Below are 16,895 nucleotides of genomic sequence, written 5' to 3'. Positions count from 1 at the left end.
CATAATGCTTTTTTCAACAAAAAAAAAGGAACTTTGCCTTTTTCAATTCAAAATAAATGAACTTTGAGGCTGAATTTCTCCAAAATGATACAGTAAATATGCTTGATACTGAGTGAGTGTACAGTCAGGATGGTCCTGAGGACAACTGTAGCAGCCTGTCTCAGAAATTATGGAATAAAGGGATTTTACAGAAGGGTAAGTATTGAACATAATGCTTTTTTCAACAAAAAAAAAGGAACTTTGCCTTTTTCAATTCAAAATAAATGAACTTTGAGGCTGAATTTCTCCAAAATGATACAGTAAATATGCTTGATACTGAGTGAGTGAACAGTCTGGATGGTCCTGAGGACAACTGTAGCAGCCTCTCTCAGAAATTATGGAAAAAAGGGATTTTACAGAAGGGTAAATATTGAACATAATGCTTTTTTCAATTCTAAATAATGAACTTTAAGGCTGAATTTCTCCAAAATGATACAGTAAATATGCTTGATACTGAGTGAGTGTACAGTCAGGATGGTCCTGAGGACAACTGTAGCAGCCTGTCTCAGAAATTATGGAATAAAGGGATTTTACAGAAGGGTAAGTATTGAACATAATGCTTTTTTCAACAAAAAAAAAGGAACTTTGCCTTTTTCAATTCAAAATAAATGAACTTTGAGGCTGAATTTCTCCAAAATGATACAGTAAATATGCTTGATACTGAGTGAGTGTACAGTCAGGATGGTCCTGAGGACAACTGTAGCAGCCTGTCTCAGAAATTATGGAATAAAGGGATTTTACAGAAGGGTAAGTATTGAACATAATGCTTTTTTCAACAAAAAAAAAGGAACTTTGCCTTTTTCAATTCAAAATAAATGAACTTTGAGGCTGAATTTCTCCAAAATGATACAGTAAATATGCTTGATACTGAGTGAGTGAACAGTCTGGATGGTCCTGAGGACAACTGTAGCAGCCTCTCTCAGAAATTATGGAAAAAAGGGATTTTACAGAAGGGTAAATATTGAACATAATGCTTTTTTCAATTCTAAATAATGAACTTTGAGGCTGAATTTCTCCAAAATGATACAGTAAATATGCTTGATACTGAGTGAGTGTACAGTCAGGATGGTCCTGAGGACAACTGTAGCAGCCTGTCTCAGAAATTATGGAATAAAGGGATTTTACAGAAGGGTAAGTATTGAACATAATGCTTTTTTCAACAAAAAAAAAGGAACTTTGCCTTTTTCAATTCAAAATAAATGAACTTTGAGGCTGAATTTCTCCAAAATGATACAGTAAATATGCTTGATACTGAGTGAGTGAACAGTCTGGATGGTCCTGAGGACAACTGTAGCAGCCTCTCTCAGAAATTATGGAAAAAAGGGATTTTACAGAAGGGTAAATATTGAACATAATGCTTTTTTCAATTCTAAATAATGAACTTTAAGGCTGAATTTCTCCAAAATGATACAGTAAATATGCTTGATACTGAGTGAGTGTACAGTCAGGATGGTCCTGAGGACAACTGTAGCAGCCTGTCTCAGAAATTATGGAATAAAGGGATTTTACAGAAGGGTAAGTATTGAACATAATGCTTTTTTCAACAAAAAAAAAGGAACTTTGCCTTTTTCAATTCAAAATAAATGAACTTTGAGGCTGAATTTCTCCAAAATGATACAGTAAATATGCTTGATACTGAGTGAGTGTACAGTCAGGATGGTCCTGAGGACAACTGTAGCAGCCTGTCTCAGAAATTATGGAATAAAGGGATTTTACAGAAGGGTAAGTATTGAACATAATGCTTTTTTCAACAAAAAAAAAGGAACTTTGCCTTTTTCAATTCAAAATAAATGAACTTTGAGGCTGAATTTCTCCAAAATGATACAGTAAATATGCTTGATACTGAGTGAGTGAACAGTCTGGATGGTCCTGAGGACAACTGTAGCAGCCTCTCTCAGAAATTATGGAAAAAAGGGATTTTACAGAAGGGTAAATATTGAACATAATGCTTTTTTCAATTCTAAATAATGAACTTTAAGGCTGAATTTCTCCAAAATGATACAGTAAATATGCTTGATACTGAGTGAGTGTACAGTCAGGATGGTCCTGAGGACAACTGTAGCAGCCTGTCTCAGAAATTATGGAATAAAGGGATTTTACAGAAGGGTAAGTATTGAACATAATGCTTTTTTCAACAAAAAAAAAGGAACTTTGCCTTTTTCAATTCAAAATAAATGAACTTTGAGGCTGAATTTCTCCAAAATGATACAGTAAATATGCTTGATACTGAGTGAGTGTACAGTCAGGATGGTCCTGAGGACAACTGTAGCAGCCTGTCTCAGAAATTATGGAATAAAGGGATTTTACAGAAGGGTAAGTATTGAACATAATGCTTTTTTCAACAAAAAAAAAGGAACTTTGCCTTTTTCAATTCAAAATAAATGAACTTTGAGGCTGAATTTCTCCAAAATGATACAGTAAATATGCTTGATACTGAGTGAGTGAACAGTCTGGATGGTCCTGAGGACAACTGTAGCAGCCTCTCTCAGAAATTATGGAAAAAAGGGATTTTACAGAAGGGTAAATATTGAACATAATGCTTTTTTCAATTCTAAATAATGAACTTTGAGGCTGAATTTCTCCAAAATGATACAGTAAATATGCTTGATACTGAGTGAGTGTACAGTCAGGATGGTCCTGAGGACAACTGTAGCAGCCTGTCTCAGAAATTATGGAATAAAGGGATTTTACAGAAGGGTAAGTATTGAACATAATGCTTTTTTCAACAAAAAAAAAGGAACTTTGCCTTTTTCAATTCAAAATAAATGAACTTTGAGGCTGAATTTCTCCAAAATGATACAGTAAATATGCTTGATACTGAGTGAGTGAACAGTCTGGATGGTCCTGAGGACAACTGTAGCAGCCTCTCTCAGAAATTATGGAAAAAAGGGATTTTACAGAAGGGTAAATATTGAACATAATGCTTTTTTCAATTCTAAATAATGAACTTTAAGGCTGAATTTCTCCAAAATGATACAGTAAATATGCTTGATACTGAGTGAGTGTACAGTCAGGATGGTCCTGAGGACAACTGTAGCAGCCTGTCTCAGAAATTATGGAATAAAGGGATTTTACAGAAGGGTAAGTATTGAACATAATGCTTTTTTCAACAAAAAAAAAGGAACTTTGCCTTTTTCAATTCAAAATAAATGAACTTTGAGGCTGAATTTCTCCAAAATGATACAGTAAATATGCTTGATACTGAGTGAGTGTACAGTCAGGATGGTCCTGAGGACAACTGTAGCAGCCTGTCTCAGAAATTATGGAATAAAGGGATTTTACAGAAGGGTAAGTATTGAACATAATGCTTTTTTCAACAAAAAAAAAGGAACTTTGCCTTTTTCAATTCAAAATAAATGAACTTTGAGGCTGAATTTCTCCAAAATGATACAGTAAATATGCTTGATACTGAGTGAGTGAACAGTCTGGATGGTCCTGAGGACAACTGTAGCAGCCTCTCTCAGAAATTATGGAAAAAAGGGATTTTACAGAAGGGTAAATATTGAACATAATGCTTTTTTCAATTCTAAATAATGAACTTTAAGGCTGAATTTCTCCAAAATGATACAGTAAATATGCTTGATACTGAGTGAGTGTACAGTCAGGATGGTCCTGAGGACAACTGTAGCAGCCTGTCTCAGAAATTATGGAATAAAGGGATTTTACAGAAGGGTAAGTATTGAACATAATGCTTTTTTCAACAAAAAAAAAGGAACTTTGCCTTTTTCAATTCAAAATAAATGAACTTTGAGGCTGAATTTCTCCAAAATGATACAGTAAATATGCTTGATACTGAGTGAGTGTACAGTCAGGATGGTCCTGAGGACAACTGTAGCAGCCTGTCTCAGAAATTATGGAATAAAGGGATTTTACAGAAGGGTAAGTATTGAACATAATGCTTTTTTCAACAAAAAAAAAGGAACTTTGCCTTTTTCAATTCAAAATAAATGAACTTTGAGGCTGAATTTCTCCAAAATGATACAGTAAATATGCTTGATACTGAGTGAGTGAACAGTCTGGATGGTCCTGAGGACAACTGTAGCAGCCTCTCTCAGAAATTATGGAAAAAAGGGATTTTACAGAAGGGTAAATATTGAACATAATGCTTTTTTCAATTCTAAATAATGAACTTTGAGGCTGAATTTCTCCAAAATGATACAGTAAATATGCTTGATACTGAGTGAGTGTACAGTCAGGATGGTCCTGAGGACAACTGTAGCAGCCTGTCTCAGAAATTATGGAATAAAGGGATTTTACAGAAGGGTAAGTATTGAACATAATGCTTTTTTCAACAAAAAAAAAGGAACTTTGCCTTTTTCAATTCAAAATAAATGAACTTTGAGGCTGAATTTCTCCAAAATGATACAGTAAATATGCTTGATACTGAGTGAGTGAACAGTCTGGATGGTCCTGAGGACAACTGTAGCAGCCTCTCTCAGAAATTATGGAAAAAAGGGATTTTACAGAAGGGTAAATATTGAACATAATGCTTTTTTCAATTCTAAATAATGAACTTTAAGGCTGAATTTCTCCAAAATGATACAGTAAATATGCTTGATACTGAGTGAGTGTACAGTCAGGATGGTCCTGAGGACAACTGTAGCAGCCTGTCTCAGAAATTATGGAATAAAGGGATTTTACAGAAGGGTAAGTATTGAACATAATGCTTTTTTCAACAAAAAAAAAGGAACTTTGCCTTTTTCAATTCAAAATAAATGAACTTTGAGGCTGAATTTCTCCAAAATGATACAGTAAATATGCTTGATACTGAGTGAGTGTACAGTCAGGATGGTCCTGAGGACAACTGTAGCAGCCTGTCTCAGAAATTATGGAATAAAGGGATTTTACAGAAGGGTAAGTATTGAACATAATGCTTTTTTCAACAAAAAAAAAGGAACTTTGCCTTTTTCAATTCAAAATAAATGAACTTTGAGGCTGAATTTCTCCAAAATGATACAGTAAATATGCTTGATACTGAGTGAGTGAACAGTCTGGATGGTCCTGAGGACAACTGTAGCAGCCTCTCTCAGAAATTATGGAAAAAAGGGATTTTACAGAAGGGTAAATATTGAACATAATGCTTTTTTCAATTCTAAATAATGAACTTTAAGGCTGAATTTCTCCAAAATGATACAGTAAATATGCTTGATACTGAGTGAGTGTACAGTCAGGATAGTCCTGAGGACAACTGTAGCAGCCTGTCTCAGAAATTATGGAATAAAGGGATTTTACAGAAGGGTAAGTATTGAACATAATGCTTTTTTCAACAAAAAAAAAGGAACTTTGCCTTTTTCAATTCAAAATAAATGAACTTTGAGGCTGAATTTCTCCAAAATGATACAGTAAATATGCTTGATACTGAGTGAGTGAACAGTCTGGATGGTCCTGAGGACAACTGTAGCAGCCTCTCTCAGAAATTATGGAAAAAAGGGATTTTACAGAAGGGTAAATATTGAACATAATGCTTTTTTCAATTCTAAATAATGAACTTTAAGGCTGAATTTCTCCAAAATGATACAGTAAATAGGCTTGATACTGAATGAGTGTACAGGCAGGATGGTCCTGAGGACAACTGTACCAGCCTGTCTCAGAAATTATGGAATAAAGGGATTTTACAGAAGGGTAAGTATTGAACATAATGCTTTTTTCAATTCTAAATAATGAACTTTAAGGCTGAATTTCTCCAAAATGATACAGTAAATATGCTTGATACTGAGTGAGTGTACAGTCAGGATGGTCCTGAGGACAACTGTAGCAGCCTGTCTCAGAAATTATGGAATAAAGGGATTTTACAGAAGGGTAAGTATTGAACATAATGCTTTTTTCAACAAAAAAAAAGGAACTTTGCCTTTTTCAATTCAAAATAAATGAACTTTGAGGCTGCCTTTTTCAATTCAAAATAATCAGAATCAGAATCAGAATCAGAATTATTTTATTTGCCAAGTATATTTGCACAAACAGGAAATTGCCTTGGTGTCATTGGTGCACTTTAACTTAAAACAACAATATAAAAACAACAATATATAACTAAATAGAATAAAATAGAATACAAATATATACATACAGTAATGAACTTTGAGGCTGAATTTCTACAGAAGGATACAGTAAATATGCTTGATACTGAGTGAGTGTACAGTTTGGATGGTCCTGAGCACAACTGTATCAGCCTTTGTCAGAAATTATGGAATAAAGGGATTTTACAGAAGGGTAAATATTGAACATAATGCTTTTTTCAACAAAAAAAAGGAACTTTGCCTTTTTCACTTCAAAATAATAAACTTTGAGGCTGAATTGCTCCAGAATGATACAGTAAATATGCTTGATACTGAGTAAGTGAACAGTCAGGATGGTCCTGAGGACACCTGTATCAGCCTTTGTCAGAAATTATGGAATAAAGGGATTTTACAGAAGGGTAAATATTGAACATAATGCTTATTTCAACAAAAAAAAAGGAACTATGCCTTTTTCACTTCAAAATATTAAACTTTGAGGCTGAATTGCTCCAGAATGATACAGTACATATGCTTGATACTGAGTAAGTGAACAGTCTGGATGGTCCTGAGGACACCTGTATCAGCCTTTGTCAGAAATTATGGAATAAAGGGATTTTACGGAAGGGTACATTTTGCACATAATGCTTTTTTCAATTCAAAATAATGAACTTTAAGGCTGAATTTCTCCAAAATGATACAGTAAATATGCTTGATACTGAATGAGTGTACAGTCTGGATGGTCCTGAGCACAACTGTGTCAGCCTTTGTCAGAAATTATGGAATAAAGGGATTTTACAGTAGCATAAAAGATTGGCTTGCTCCGTATCATGGACTACCGTACACTCTGTAATACGGGCGCACTTGAAATCAGGAAAAGACGAACGTCTGCTCACTTGACCACGAAAAGACGAACGTCTGCTCACTTGACCGCAGTAGTTGCAGATGAGCAGCACATAAACCCAAACCATGCCATGGATCCACAGGACGGAAGGGTGGTTAGAGAAAGACTCTGCCAAAATCATTTTGTTTGAGTTTTCTATGTAGTTAAATGTATTTTATTATTTCCGAAATGTTTTCTTTGGCATTCTTTCGCCTTCCTGTATGATAGTAAACTCGTGTGACAGACCCAGCCTCTGGTAGGGGGTGACACTGTTCAACAAAATAACTTGTCCCACCACAGCCCGTGTTCTAATAAAGACAATCTACTTTTTATGAGGATTTCTTTATTTCCTGAAAGCACAAAAAAAAAAAGGTCATTCATATTGGGTATGTTTTTGGAGCAGGAAACAGTATCCCAGTTTGTACCTCACCTACCTTTAACTTATGTTCCAAAATTTGGATCTCCAAAGCATCCTTTTGCATCTTTTGCCTAATGTGGTCCATTTCTAAGTCTGCTTTGTTTATTTGTTTTCCCAGATAGATTTTATAGAGCTCTTTGACTGGAAGCTATAGGAATGCAAAAGATGACATTGGATTTCACAGTGCCAAGTACAGCGTTTCATTATAATTCCAGGGAGAATCTTACAGAGGTAAGCTGTGAAGTAGAGCTAGAAGTGGATGGCCTCTCATTGAATTCGATTTCATCCTGTTTGAGAGAAAGAAGATGTCAGTTTTAAATTGTACAACGCTATCATCAACTTTTAGATGTTATTTTTAAAAGGTGTTAACCTCAATAGGCCTTTCCTCTTCCCTTTCAAATGCTGCAGACAATGTTTCTCCATCATCTTCCTGTAATGACATTAACAGTTGTGTTCAGCAATTATCAAGACATTATTAATAATCTGTGGAAGGTGAAGAATTGTTACAATTGCATGGAGGTTGGTGAGGGCATCTGGTTCCAGTAGGGCAATGACGCCATCAGTAACTGGAAGAAGATGATTAGACAGTGAAATTATTACTTGAGCCAGAATATTGCCCCATCTAATTTGCAACGCGCTGGGTTGCATGTACATATTTAATTATTTTGAATAACCAACCTCTGATAAAGGCACTTCTATCCTGGGGGGTGGGGGGAATCAGAGGAGCTCCCTCCAGGGATGCCCTCAGCCACAGGACGCATACTCTGTTGGCTGAGGGCCATCTCCTCAGCCTCTGTGAGGGCTGCAGGTGGTGGACCCCCTCCAGTCTTCCGGGCCTCTGCTTTTTTTCGATTTGCTAACATGGAGGAAAATGTTACCCTAATATTCAGTAAGCGCTATTTTGAAGACACATATATATGTATATACACATACATACATACATACATACAATGCATTTTGCCTAGGAGTAGCCTTCTAATATATCTAAATCCTATTAAATATTGGCAGTGTTGGGGTGGCTGAGAAATGTACTACTTACATTTACTGCTTAAATATAGACCCATCACATGTTGAAATAGCTGTTAAATTAGGTAGAGCAGGCAAAACAGCACAATTGATTTGATTTCAATTAAACATTAGTTTACCCGTTTGAACTATATTTTTGTACTTCATTTTCATTTGCTGCCAAGTCCTCTTGGGGAAACTCGGGTTGTTCCTGTGTAAATTGACACACACACACACATACAATTTACATATTGAATAAGTGGAAGATATTAAACTTTCCTCTTATTTTATTTTACTATTTTATTTTACTCACGCATTGACTTGTTCGGCTATTTCCTGCCAAGCTCTCTCTCGCGCTCTCGCTGCCGCGGCGGTATTACTTTTTTTGGTGAAAATGGGTACCTGCTCGGCATATGCGTGCATTAATATTTCCAATTCCGTGGGTGAAAAGTAACTGGATCTACGTTTTTGGTCCATGTTTGATCATGTTATCAGAGATCCATTGATGATGGCTCTTTATAGTCAACAGGCACGCCCCCAACCCAGCGTGAACACACTCAGAGTTGATTAAGCCAACGCTGATCACCTGTTCTGAAACCGAAAACCCAGAGTTGCTTTTCAACCCTGAACTCTGAGTCAACCAACTCAGAGCGCAGGATTAAACTCAGAGTATGTTAAACCAGCTACCTGAAACAGGCCTCTGGAAACACCCGGCACAGCAACACGGAGAAACAAGCCAACACACAACAGCGTCAGTTCACGTACCCGAACATCTCCCACACAAAACAACTACGCCGCTCATTCACAAAAACACGAGGCGCACGGCTGACTTGGTGTGTGACGTCACACTACGCTCACACATTACCTGATCACAGGTCTCACTCACAAAAATCGCCTTCTCCACCTATCCAGTCTTTCACAAATGCGGAGGAAAAGCGTGCACCGGACGAGCCTCCATTTGATCACGACTGTGGCAAGGAGGGAGACGACACGGGTGAACTGTGGCTCTATTAGAATATTTATTAACGGAACAAACAACAAACCAAAGTCTCCAAGAATTGTCGCTGAAGCCCACTCCATCTGTAGCTCTGGGAACGGAAGAACAGCGACACCTAGTGTCCAGGAGAGAAGGGGTCGACCCAATAAATAAGGTCTGTTTTAATGGTTAAAATGACATGTTTACACGCTGCAATTTACACAAACCCTTTCACATACTGCACACGTGTGTACATTCTGGATAAACAAAGTGTTTGTTGATACTAAGGCCTTGATTTGTAATATAAATGTGTTATTGGCTATAAAAGTCTGAGAAGACTTGATCTATTGATCAATAGGTAACATATAATGAAAGGTTAACAGAGATTTCTCACACACGGGTCAAACAGTTTTTCAGAAACGTTTGTCAGGTTTTAATAATTATTTACACAAATAATGATTATCATTATATACAGAAACATGTAGTGTTAATATGATGAGAAAAAGTTGGTATTTACTAAGTAGAGAAACTGCCAATTCCAGTAAAGCCTGAACATTTTCTGAAAAATAACTGATGGAACCTGTTGACTTTTTGTATTAAATCAGACGAATGTGCCCCAATATTAATTTAATCATGGCTTGAAATGAACATTTGATCAAATTCAACATGGATATGATCTGTATCACTACTGACTCTCCAGCATCCTCAGGATGAAACGTTCACGGCTCTGATAGGAAGTCTGGCTCAACTTCACCAGGAGCCTCGGCCATCAGCGGTGTGTTTGCTTCCTGAACAATTACTTGACTTTATTCCTAAGGGATCCTCAGCAGGTGCTTGTTTTTACTCGGTGTCTCTGAACAAACATGTGCAGCAGCTAGGAAACGGGTTTTGGTGGAGCTGTGGTGCTTTTGAACTCATTTTAGGAGAGAAACTAGTGGGAAAAGCCGCTGAGCAGTGCTGCTCACCGCGATGTGTTTGGAGGCTCCACCGACCAAATGCAGAGAGCATCAGAGCTCTTCATGACTTCAACATGAAAACCAATAAGTCCGCTACCTGCTTCCTCACTGTCAGCCTCCAGCACCGCTCACCCACTGCGTTTTTACTCGTTTGTCAGTGAGGAGAAAACACAAGTGTCTCTGCGTTCACACTGCACACGGGAGCCACGGCTCGACTGAGTCTCCACGGTTCTCATGGTGTGTTCAAGTACCACCTCCCGATCAGGACTCTTCAACAGTCCAGTAACTCACTCCGATAGTTCGTCGTTGATCTAAACGCAAAGAGAAAGATGGCAGAAATCGCTCCAGCTCTAGCTGCCGCCAAGGTTAAAGCGGCCAAAAGAAAGGTCGTGAAACCGAAGACCGCCGGCCCAAGCGTCAGTGAGCTCATCGTGAAGGCCGTGTCCGCGTCCAAGGAGCGCAGTGGCGCGTCAGTGTCCGCCCTCAAGAAGGCTCTGGCTGCCGGAGGCTACGATGTGGAGAAGAACAATTCCCGCGTCAACACCACCATCAAGAAGCTGGTGGTCAGCGGGACCCTGGTCCAGACCAAGGGAACCGGGGCCACCGGCTCGTTCAAGATGAGCAAGAAAGAGGCAGTGAAGAAGGCCGCTCCAAAAGCGAAGAAGCCCGCCGCCAAGAAACCCGCAGTGGCTAAAAAGCCCAAGTCAGCGGCAGCCAAGAAGCCAGCAGCCGCTATAAAGTCCCCGAAGAAGGTGGCTAAACCAGCAGCGGCCAAGAAGCCCACCAAGAGCCCCAAGAAGGTGGCGAAGAGCCCCAAGAAAGTGGCGAAGAGCCCCAAGAAGGTGGTGAAAAAGGCGCCTGCTGCCAAGAAAGCCCCTGCGAAGAAGGTCGCCACACCTAAAGCGAAGAAGGCAGCAGCCAAGAAGAAGTGAGCTGTCCTCACTGTGAAACATGTCCATCCTGGTAAAAGGCTCTTTTAAGAGCCACACACGTCTTTCCTGAAAGAGCTGTTTCCTCATCATTCATCACATCAGACAGCGTTCTTAACTACAGGGAGTCTAGATAGATTGAGCAATATTAGATGTCATGTTACAATGTTCAGATTAAGAAGTTAGTAAATATCAAAACATCAAATATTATAAAACATAGCTTTTAACTCTGTGAAGGAGTAGCCTACTCCTACCTACACACATGCATCATGTAACATGATGTTCAGCAATATCGTCATTACTTCATATACCATACTTTTTAAACATTAGAAATATAATTACAAAACAGACACTGATTATTCTGCACTTTGAGTAGATTGTTTTTTATGAACACCAGAAGAATCTCAATCCTGTAATTCTGAATGCTGAGATTGCGAGCTGAACCCAGACCGTGGATGCAGTGTGGCCAATTGTATGATCCAGATTGAACCTGATCGTTTATCCAGAAGAAATCAGACCCCATTACTGCCCGTCAGGTAGACAGGTAGGACTGAGTTTAGAAACATAAAGACCCGGACCAGAACGGAACCAGTGAATCTTCAAGCACACACTATACTGGGAACTGAACATATACACACACACTGAAAGGACAGTTATTTTATGAGAATTATATAATTTATTGTGTTTTTATTATGTTATACTGTTTTATATTGTGATTTTTTGGTTGATTGTTCAATAAATTGGTAATTTGTTCAACTTGTTCTTTGACATAAACGAGTACTCAACGATTATATATATATATATATTTATGGGTCTAGTATTAGAAAAAAGCACTAAATATCGACCTAGATTCCTATATATATATATATATATATATATATATGATATAAATAATAACAATAATAAACAAATATTTCTTATAATTACTCTGATGGTAATAGGTTATATCATCTCTTCTAATGTAAGTCAATCTTACGTGCTGTTCTTTCATATTTAGTCAATTGTACCTGTTGCTCCTTTATATGTAGTGTGAGGGAAAATTCAACAGACCAGGTGTCTCACTACTGTGGCCTTGGCAAACTGGGAGTTTGCTACAGCGGACGGACACAGCAGATGAGCACTGAGGAGGATTTCATATCTTTTTCATATTAAGTTTTATGAAGCTCCTCTTTGTATTAATTCTGGCATGTCTTCTTTTTCTCATGCTGTCTTGTGAAACGCCTCTTTGTATAAGTCCTGGCTTTTTCACCTTCGCAGCCAGTTGTTCCATCCTGAGCACCCGTGCTTGTTGTGTATCTCTGCAGAGATTAATATTATAAAGACTCAATGGCAACTCCAGTCTGATTTCATTATTTCAAATCTCAAGATGAATTTCCATCACAATTTTGGCGTCACGAACAGGATCCCTTGAAAGATCGTCTGGACCCGAGAAGTCTTCGGTGGCTGATCACCCAGGAGAGAAAATCTTCTGCCTCTACCTCCAACACTGAAGAGAAGAGAGGACCGAAAAAACTGGGGTTCTGGACCTTCTTCACAGGGATCCAAAGACCTCTCTTTGGTCATCTTAAATCTGGTGAGATGTTGAAATTCTGATTTTCACGACTGTTTAGATGATTTCTCAAATATGAAATCAAACATAAGAAATAATACATTTAAAGGGTTTTATTTGGAACAGGTGTATTAGTCATTCTCTCTGGATTACTGTGGATTATTAATGTTAATCTGACCCATCTTGTGGCAATCATCCTAGTTGAAGGCATTTTTCCTGTTTTGCCGGAGAAAGAAACAAGGATTCGTGGAGACGTCCACGTCTTAAATTAGAGTGTTGTGAAAATAGTTGATGAGTCCTTTTTCACACAGCTAATTAATAAGGTTATGAATATTGTTGATAAGCCAATTTCATAGACCAGATAGGATGGGTAACAAGGGAAGTCAAGGACCCCAAAGCCCAGAGGGTCCTATTGTGGACTCTGTGGTTGCAAGGCACGGATGGGATAGTGTGACATTTCTTCCAGTATGGTCCAGAGACTTTGCTTTTCCTCATAACGGGTCATTCAGTGTCGACATTAAATTTTTTTACTTTTAAGAGAGAAACTCCTCGAGAAAGAGGAAGAATCAAAAAAAAAAAAAAAAAAAGGGCAACAAAAAATAACATAAATAAAGAGTGTAGGGACAGAAAACGATAATTTAAAGGTCGTTTTCTGTCTAAGGTTGACAAGAAGGAAAGTGATAATGTTGGAAAGAATGTTGAAAAGTAATCATATAGATCTCTGTATTCTCCTTTTGAAAGGGTGTGGCAGTCCTCTTCACCAACGACAAAACCCTCCTCCACATGATGCAGAGACCAGACTCCACCAATCAATGCTCAGGCCCATCTCAGACGCCACCCACCGCTCTCCCAGTCTATGGAGACGGGGCAGCGGGAGGACTGAATCATGACGCCACCTCTTCCTCATCCTTAGGCCCCACTGACTTTGCAAAGATGTGTCCGCACTGTGGGGGAGATCTCCGTCTGACTCCACCAGACTGGGATGATGCGGGTAATGCAACATACGTCAACGCTCTCAACACACTCCTCAACGCCCTGAGGACCGCCTTCCCCAATAAAAGTGACATGTCCAAAATAACGGGGTGCAAACAACAACCAGACGAAATCGTAGGAGATTTCCTCACAAGTCTGACTGTCCTGTTTAATCAACACAGCGTTATGATGCAGGCTGTGTCCACCCTGTCAAGGCTAAGCAGACAAGATAGCACTGATAGCAGAGCCAACTTCACTGAACCAGGAAGAGGGGGGCGTGGCCGTGGGAGAAGCTTCTCTCGACGACCCAGAATTCCCAAAGATGAGTGTTTCATCTGCAGAGGAAAAGGACACTGGGCAACGAAATGCCCCCAACGGCGAGGGGACGGGGAGACAAGAACTTTCACTGCCGACTGAACTTTGCAGAAAGTGAGGGGGGGGCAGACGGGGGGGAGACGTCCAGCCTACCCACCGAGGATCAGAGAAGGGAAGTGAAACACACACACAGAAGCTCCAGCACACACACAAATACATGCCACTGCAAAGAAGTATCAGCTTGCATTACTAACCGCACACACACACACACACACACACACACACCAGATTACACACAACTTTGTGGTTCTTATGTTAAGTACAATAGTAATGCCTTTAAGAAAATGCCTTAACTCCAAGTTAACGGTCACAAACTTAATGTAATGGTCGACTCTGGTGCAGGTTATTCTGTGGTTAGGATGTCAGATTTGCCCACATCTCCTGAGCTGAGTGGTGGCTTTATATTCTTTCAAATGCGCCGCTCAGTTAGACAAACATCCCATAAGGTTTGAACATGATTTTCTGTTGTCTACCTGTTGGCCAGTTAATCTATTAGGAAGAGATTTGATGATTGTGTTAGGCCTCAATTTAGTATCCTCCCCTGATGGAGTGACGGTTACACACAATTCTTCTTCACCCACCTTCACAATGTCACAGACCACACATGAGCAGCTGTTTGCATATCAGTTGCAACTTCCTATAAATGCCTCCACTGATCTGCTCTCCACGTCACACTCTCTTATCACCCTTTTTTCTGATGTTATGCACACGGATTCATTGCACTGCACTTCACATGTGACAGACACATGCTCATTTGTTGTGACTGAAAATCACCTTCATTCTTATGCGATGTTGATCAGCCCCTCTGATGTTTCTCCTCTACTTTCAGATCTGCCTGAAACATTGTAGGTAAAGGACAAATCTGATGTGGGCCTCATCAGAAACTGTGATCCAGTCAAAATCACTCCAAAATCTGATTATAGACCATGTAAACAACAATATCCACTCAGACAAGAAGCAGTGGAGGGTATAAGTCCTGTTTCTGAATCTTTTTTGCAGGCTGGTGTAAATGTCCCCTTCCCTGATGCACCGGTCCACACTCCACTGTTCCCAGTTAAGAAGATCAGAGACAAAAGCCTCAGAGGCTCACTATTCGTGTTATCCATGATCTCCTTAATTATTGTTTTTCCAATTATTTTGTCGAGACACCCTCCTAGAAAAGCTTCTGATGATCTAACAAACTCCTCTTTACCTACAGTGTCCTCTCAGACCCGTCCAGCACATGCAAATTTACTAGACACAAGAAAAGTGATTCAGGTCCCCTTGATCTGTAACCTATTCCACATCACTACTTACCTGGACACTGACAGCACAGATGATTCTGATGACGATACTCAAATTTAGTTTTATTTTACTCTTTTTATTTTTCATTTTCATTTTCATTTTTATGTTATTTTCTCCCTCCAGCTTGCTTATGTGTTTCTTAGTGATTTCACTAGACAAAAAACAGCTACTGCAATTATCCTTTCAACTTCATATTTTCTGATGCCTTAATTTAAATCTCTGAATTTTTAAGGTTGATGTGTTACTTTATGAAGTTTGTACATACTTAATAATATATACATACCACTTCTGTCCGTCCTGGGTGAGGAATCCCTCACATGTGGCTCTCTCTAAGGTTTCTACTTATTTTTCACCCTGTGAAAAGGGTTTTTTGAGTAGTTTTCTTCCTTACGCTTTATGAGGGTTAAGGGCAGAAGATGTCACACCATGTTAAAGGCCTATGATATTTTCAACCTTAGATATACTTTATGTTGACATTTAACGTTTTATTACATTTTAATATGAGTTACTTTTGCCAATCAATACAGTGTGTTACATTTTGATAATGGTTAATGAGAAAATGATTTTGTTTGACCTGATTTCCTTCCATATTTTTTTCATTTTGGACGCTTGCTCCATTACAGGGAAAGAACTTTTTTTTTTTTGTTTCCTTTCCACAAAACAGCAGTGGCTACCTATTGTGGCCTCATCGCCAGTGATTCTGTATGTATGCAAGGTACCAGGGTTGCAGACTCGTCGATTTTTCTTCTATGATTTGATGTTTGTTATTGATAATGATTATGATGTTTCTTGATTATTTTCGTTAGTGATCATATTTTTATTGATGATCAAATGGGGGAGTGTGAGGGAAAATTCAACAGACCAGGTGTCTCACTACTGTAGCCTTGGCAAACTGGGAGTTTGCTACAGCGGACGGACACAGCAGATGAGCACTGAGGAGGATTTCATATCTTTTTCATATTAAGTTTTATGAAGCTCCTCTTTGTATTAATTCTGGCATGTCTTCTTTTTCTCATGCTGTCTTGTGAAACACCTCTTTGTATAAGTCCTGGCTTTTTCACCTTCGCAGCCAGTTGTTCCATCCTGAGCACCCGTGCTTGTTGTGTATCTCTGCAGAGATTACTATTATAAAGACTCAATGGCAACTCCAGTCTGATTTCATTATTTCAAATCTCAAGATGAATTTCCATCACAGCAGTCTCCCATCCAAGTACTAACCAGGCCCGACCCTGCTTAGCTTCCGAGATCAGACGAGATCGGGCGTATTCAGGTTGGTGTGGCCGTAAGCGAAAGAAGCCACCCACTGAGCCTTATTTATACATGTAAATACGTCAGGTAAAAGTGGAAAAAGCTTACAGCACCTGGTATTCCCAGGCAGTCTCCCATCCAAGTACTAACCAGGCCCGACCCTGCTTAGCTTCCGAGATCAGACGAGATCGGGCGTATTCAGGTTGGTGTGGCCGTAAGCGAAAGAAGCCACCCACTGAGCCTTATTTATACATGTAAATACGTCAGGTAA

The 16,895-nt window shown here is 39.0% G+C and overlaps 2 protein-coding genes and 1 non-coding gene across 3 annotated transcripts in view; 2 read left to right on the top strand and 1 right to left on the bottom strand.

Moving 5' to 3' along the window:
- LOC128431094 (uncharacterized) overlaps positions 1 to 16,895 on the top strand; it is an 870,493-nt gene that overhangs the window by 489,526 nt on the left and 364,072 nt on the right. The window lies entirely within an intron of this gene.
- On the top strand, positions 10,576 to 12,001 carry LOC128431112 (histone H1-like). The gene has a single exon (XM_053417340.1). The coding sequence runs from the start codon at positions 10,597 to 10,599 to the stop codon at positions 11,197 to 11,199; it is 603 nt and encodes a 200-aa protein (XP_053273315.1). The 5' UTR covers positions 10,576 to 10,596; the 3' UTR covers positions 11,200 to 12,001.
- On the bottom strand, positions 16,726 to 16,844 carry LOC128436215 (5S ribosomal RNA). Its single transcript, XR_008337977.1, has one exon. It is a non-coding gene; the product is annotated as a 5S ribosomal RNA (ribosomal RNA).

The sequence above is a fragment of the Pleuronectes platessa genome, chromosome 24 (genome assembly GCF_947347685.1).
Source record: "Pleuronectes platessa chromosome 24, fPlePla1.1, whole genome shotgun sequence".
Lineage (NCBI taxonomy): Eukaryota > Metazoa > Chordata > Actinopteri > Pleuronectiformes > Pleuronectidae > Pleuronectes > Pleuronectes platessa.
This window is presented reverse-complemented; position numbering and strand designations above follow the sequence as displayed.

Coding starts and splice junctions, on each gene's coding strand:
- LOC128431112 (XM_053417340.1), top strand. CDS start 10,597: ATGGCAGAAATCGCTCCAGCTCTAGCTGCCGCCAAGGTTAAAGCGGCC.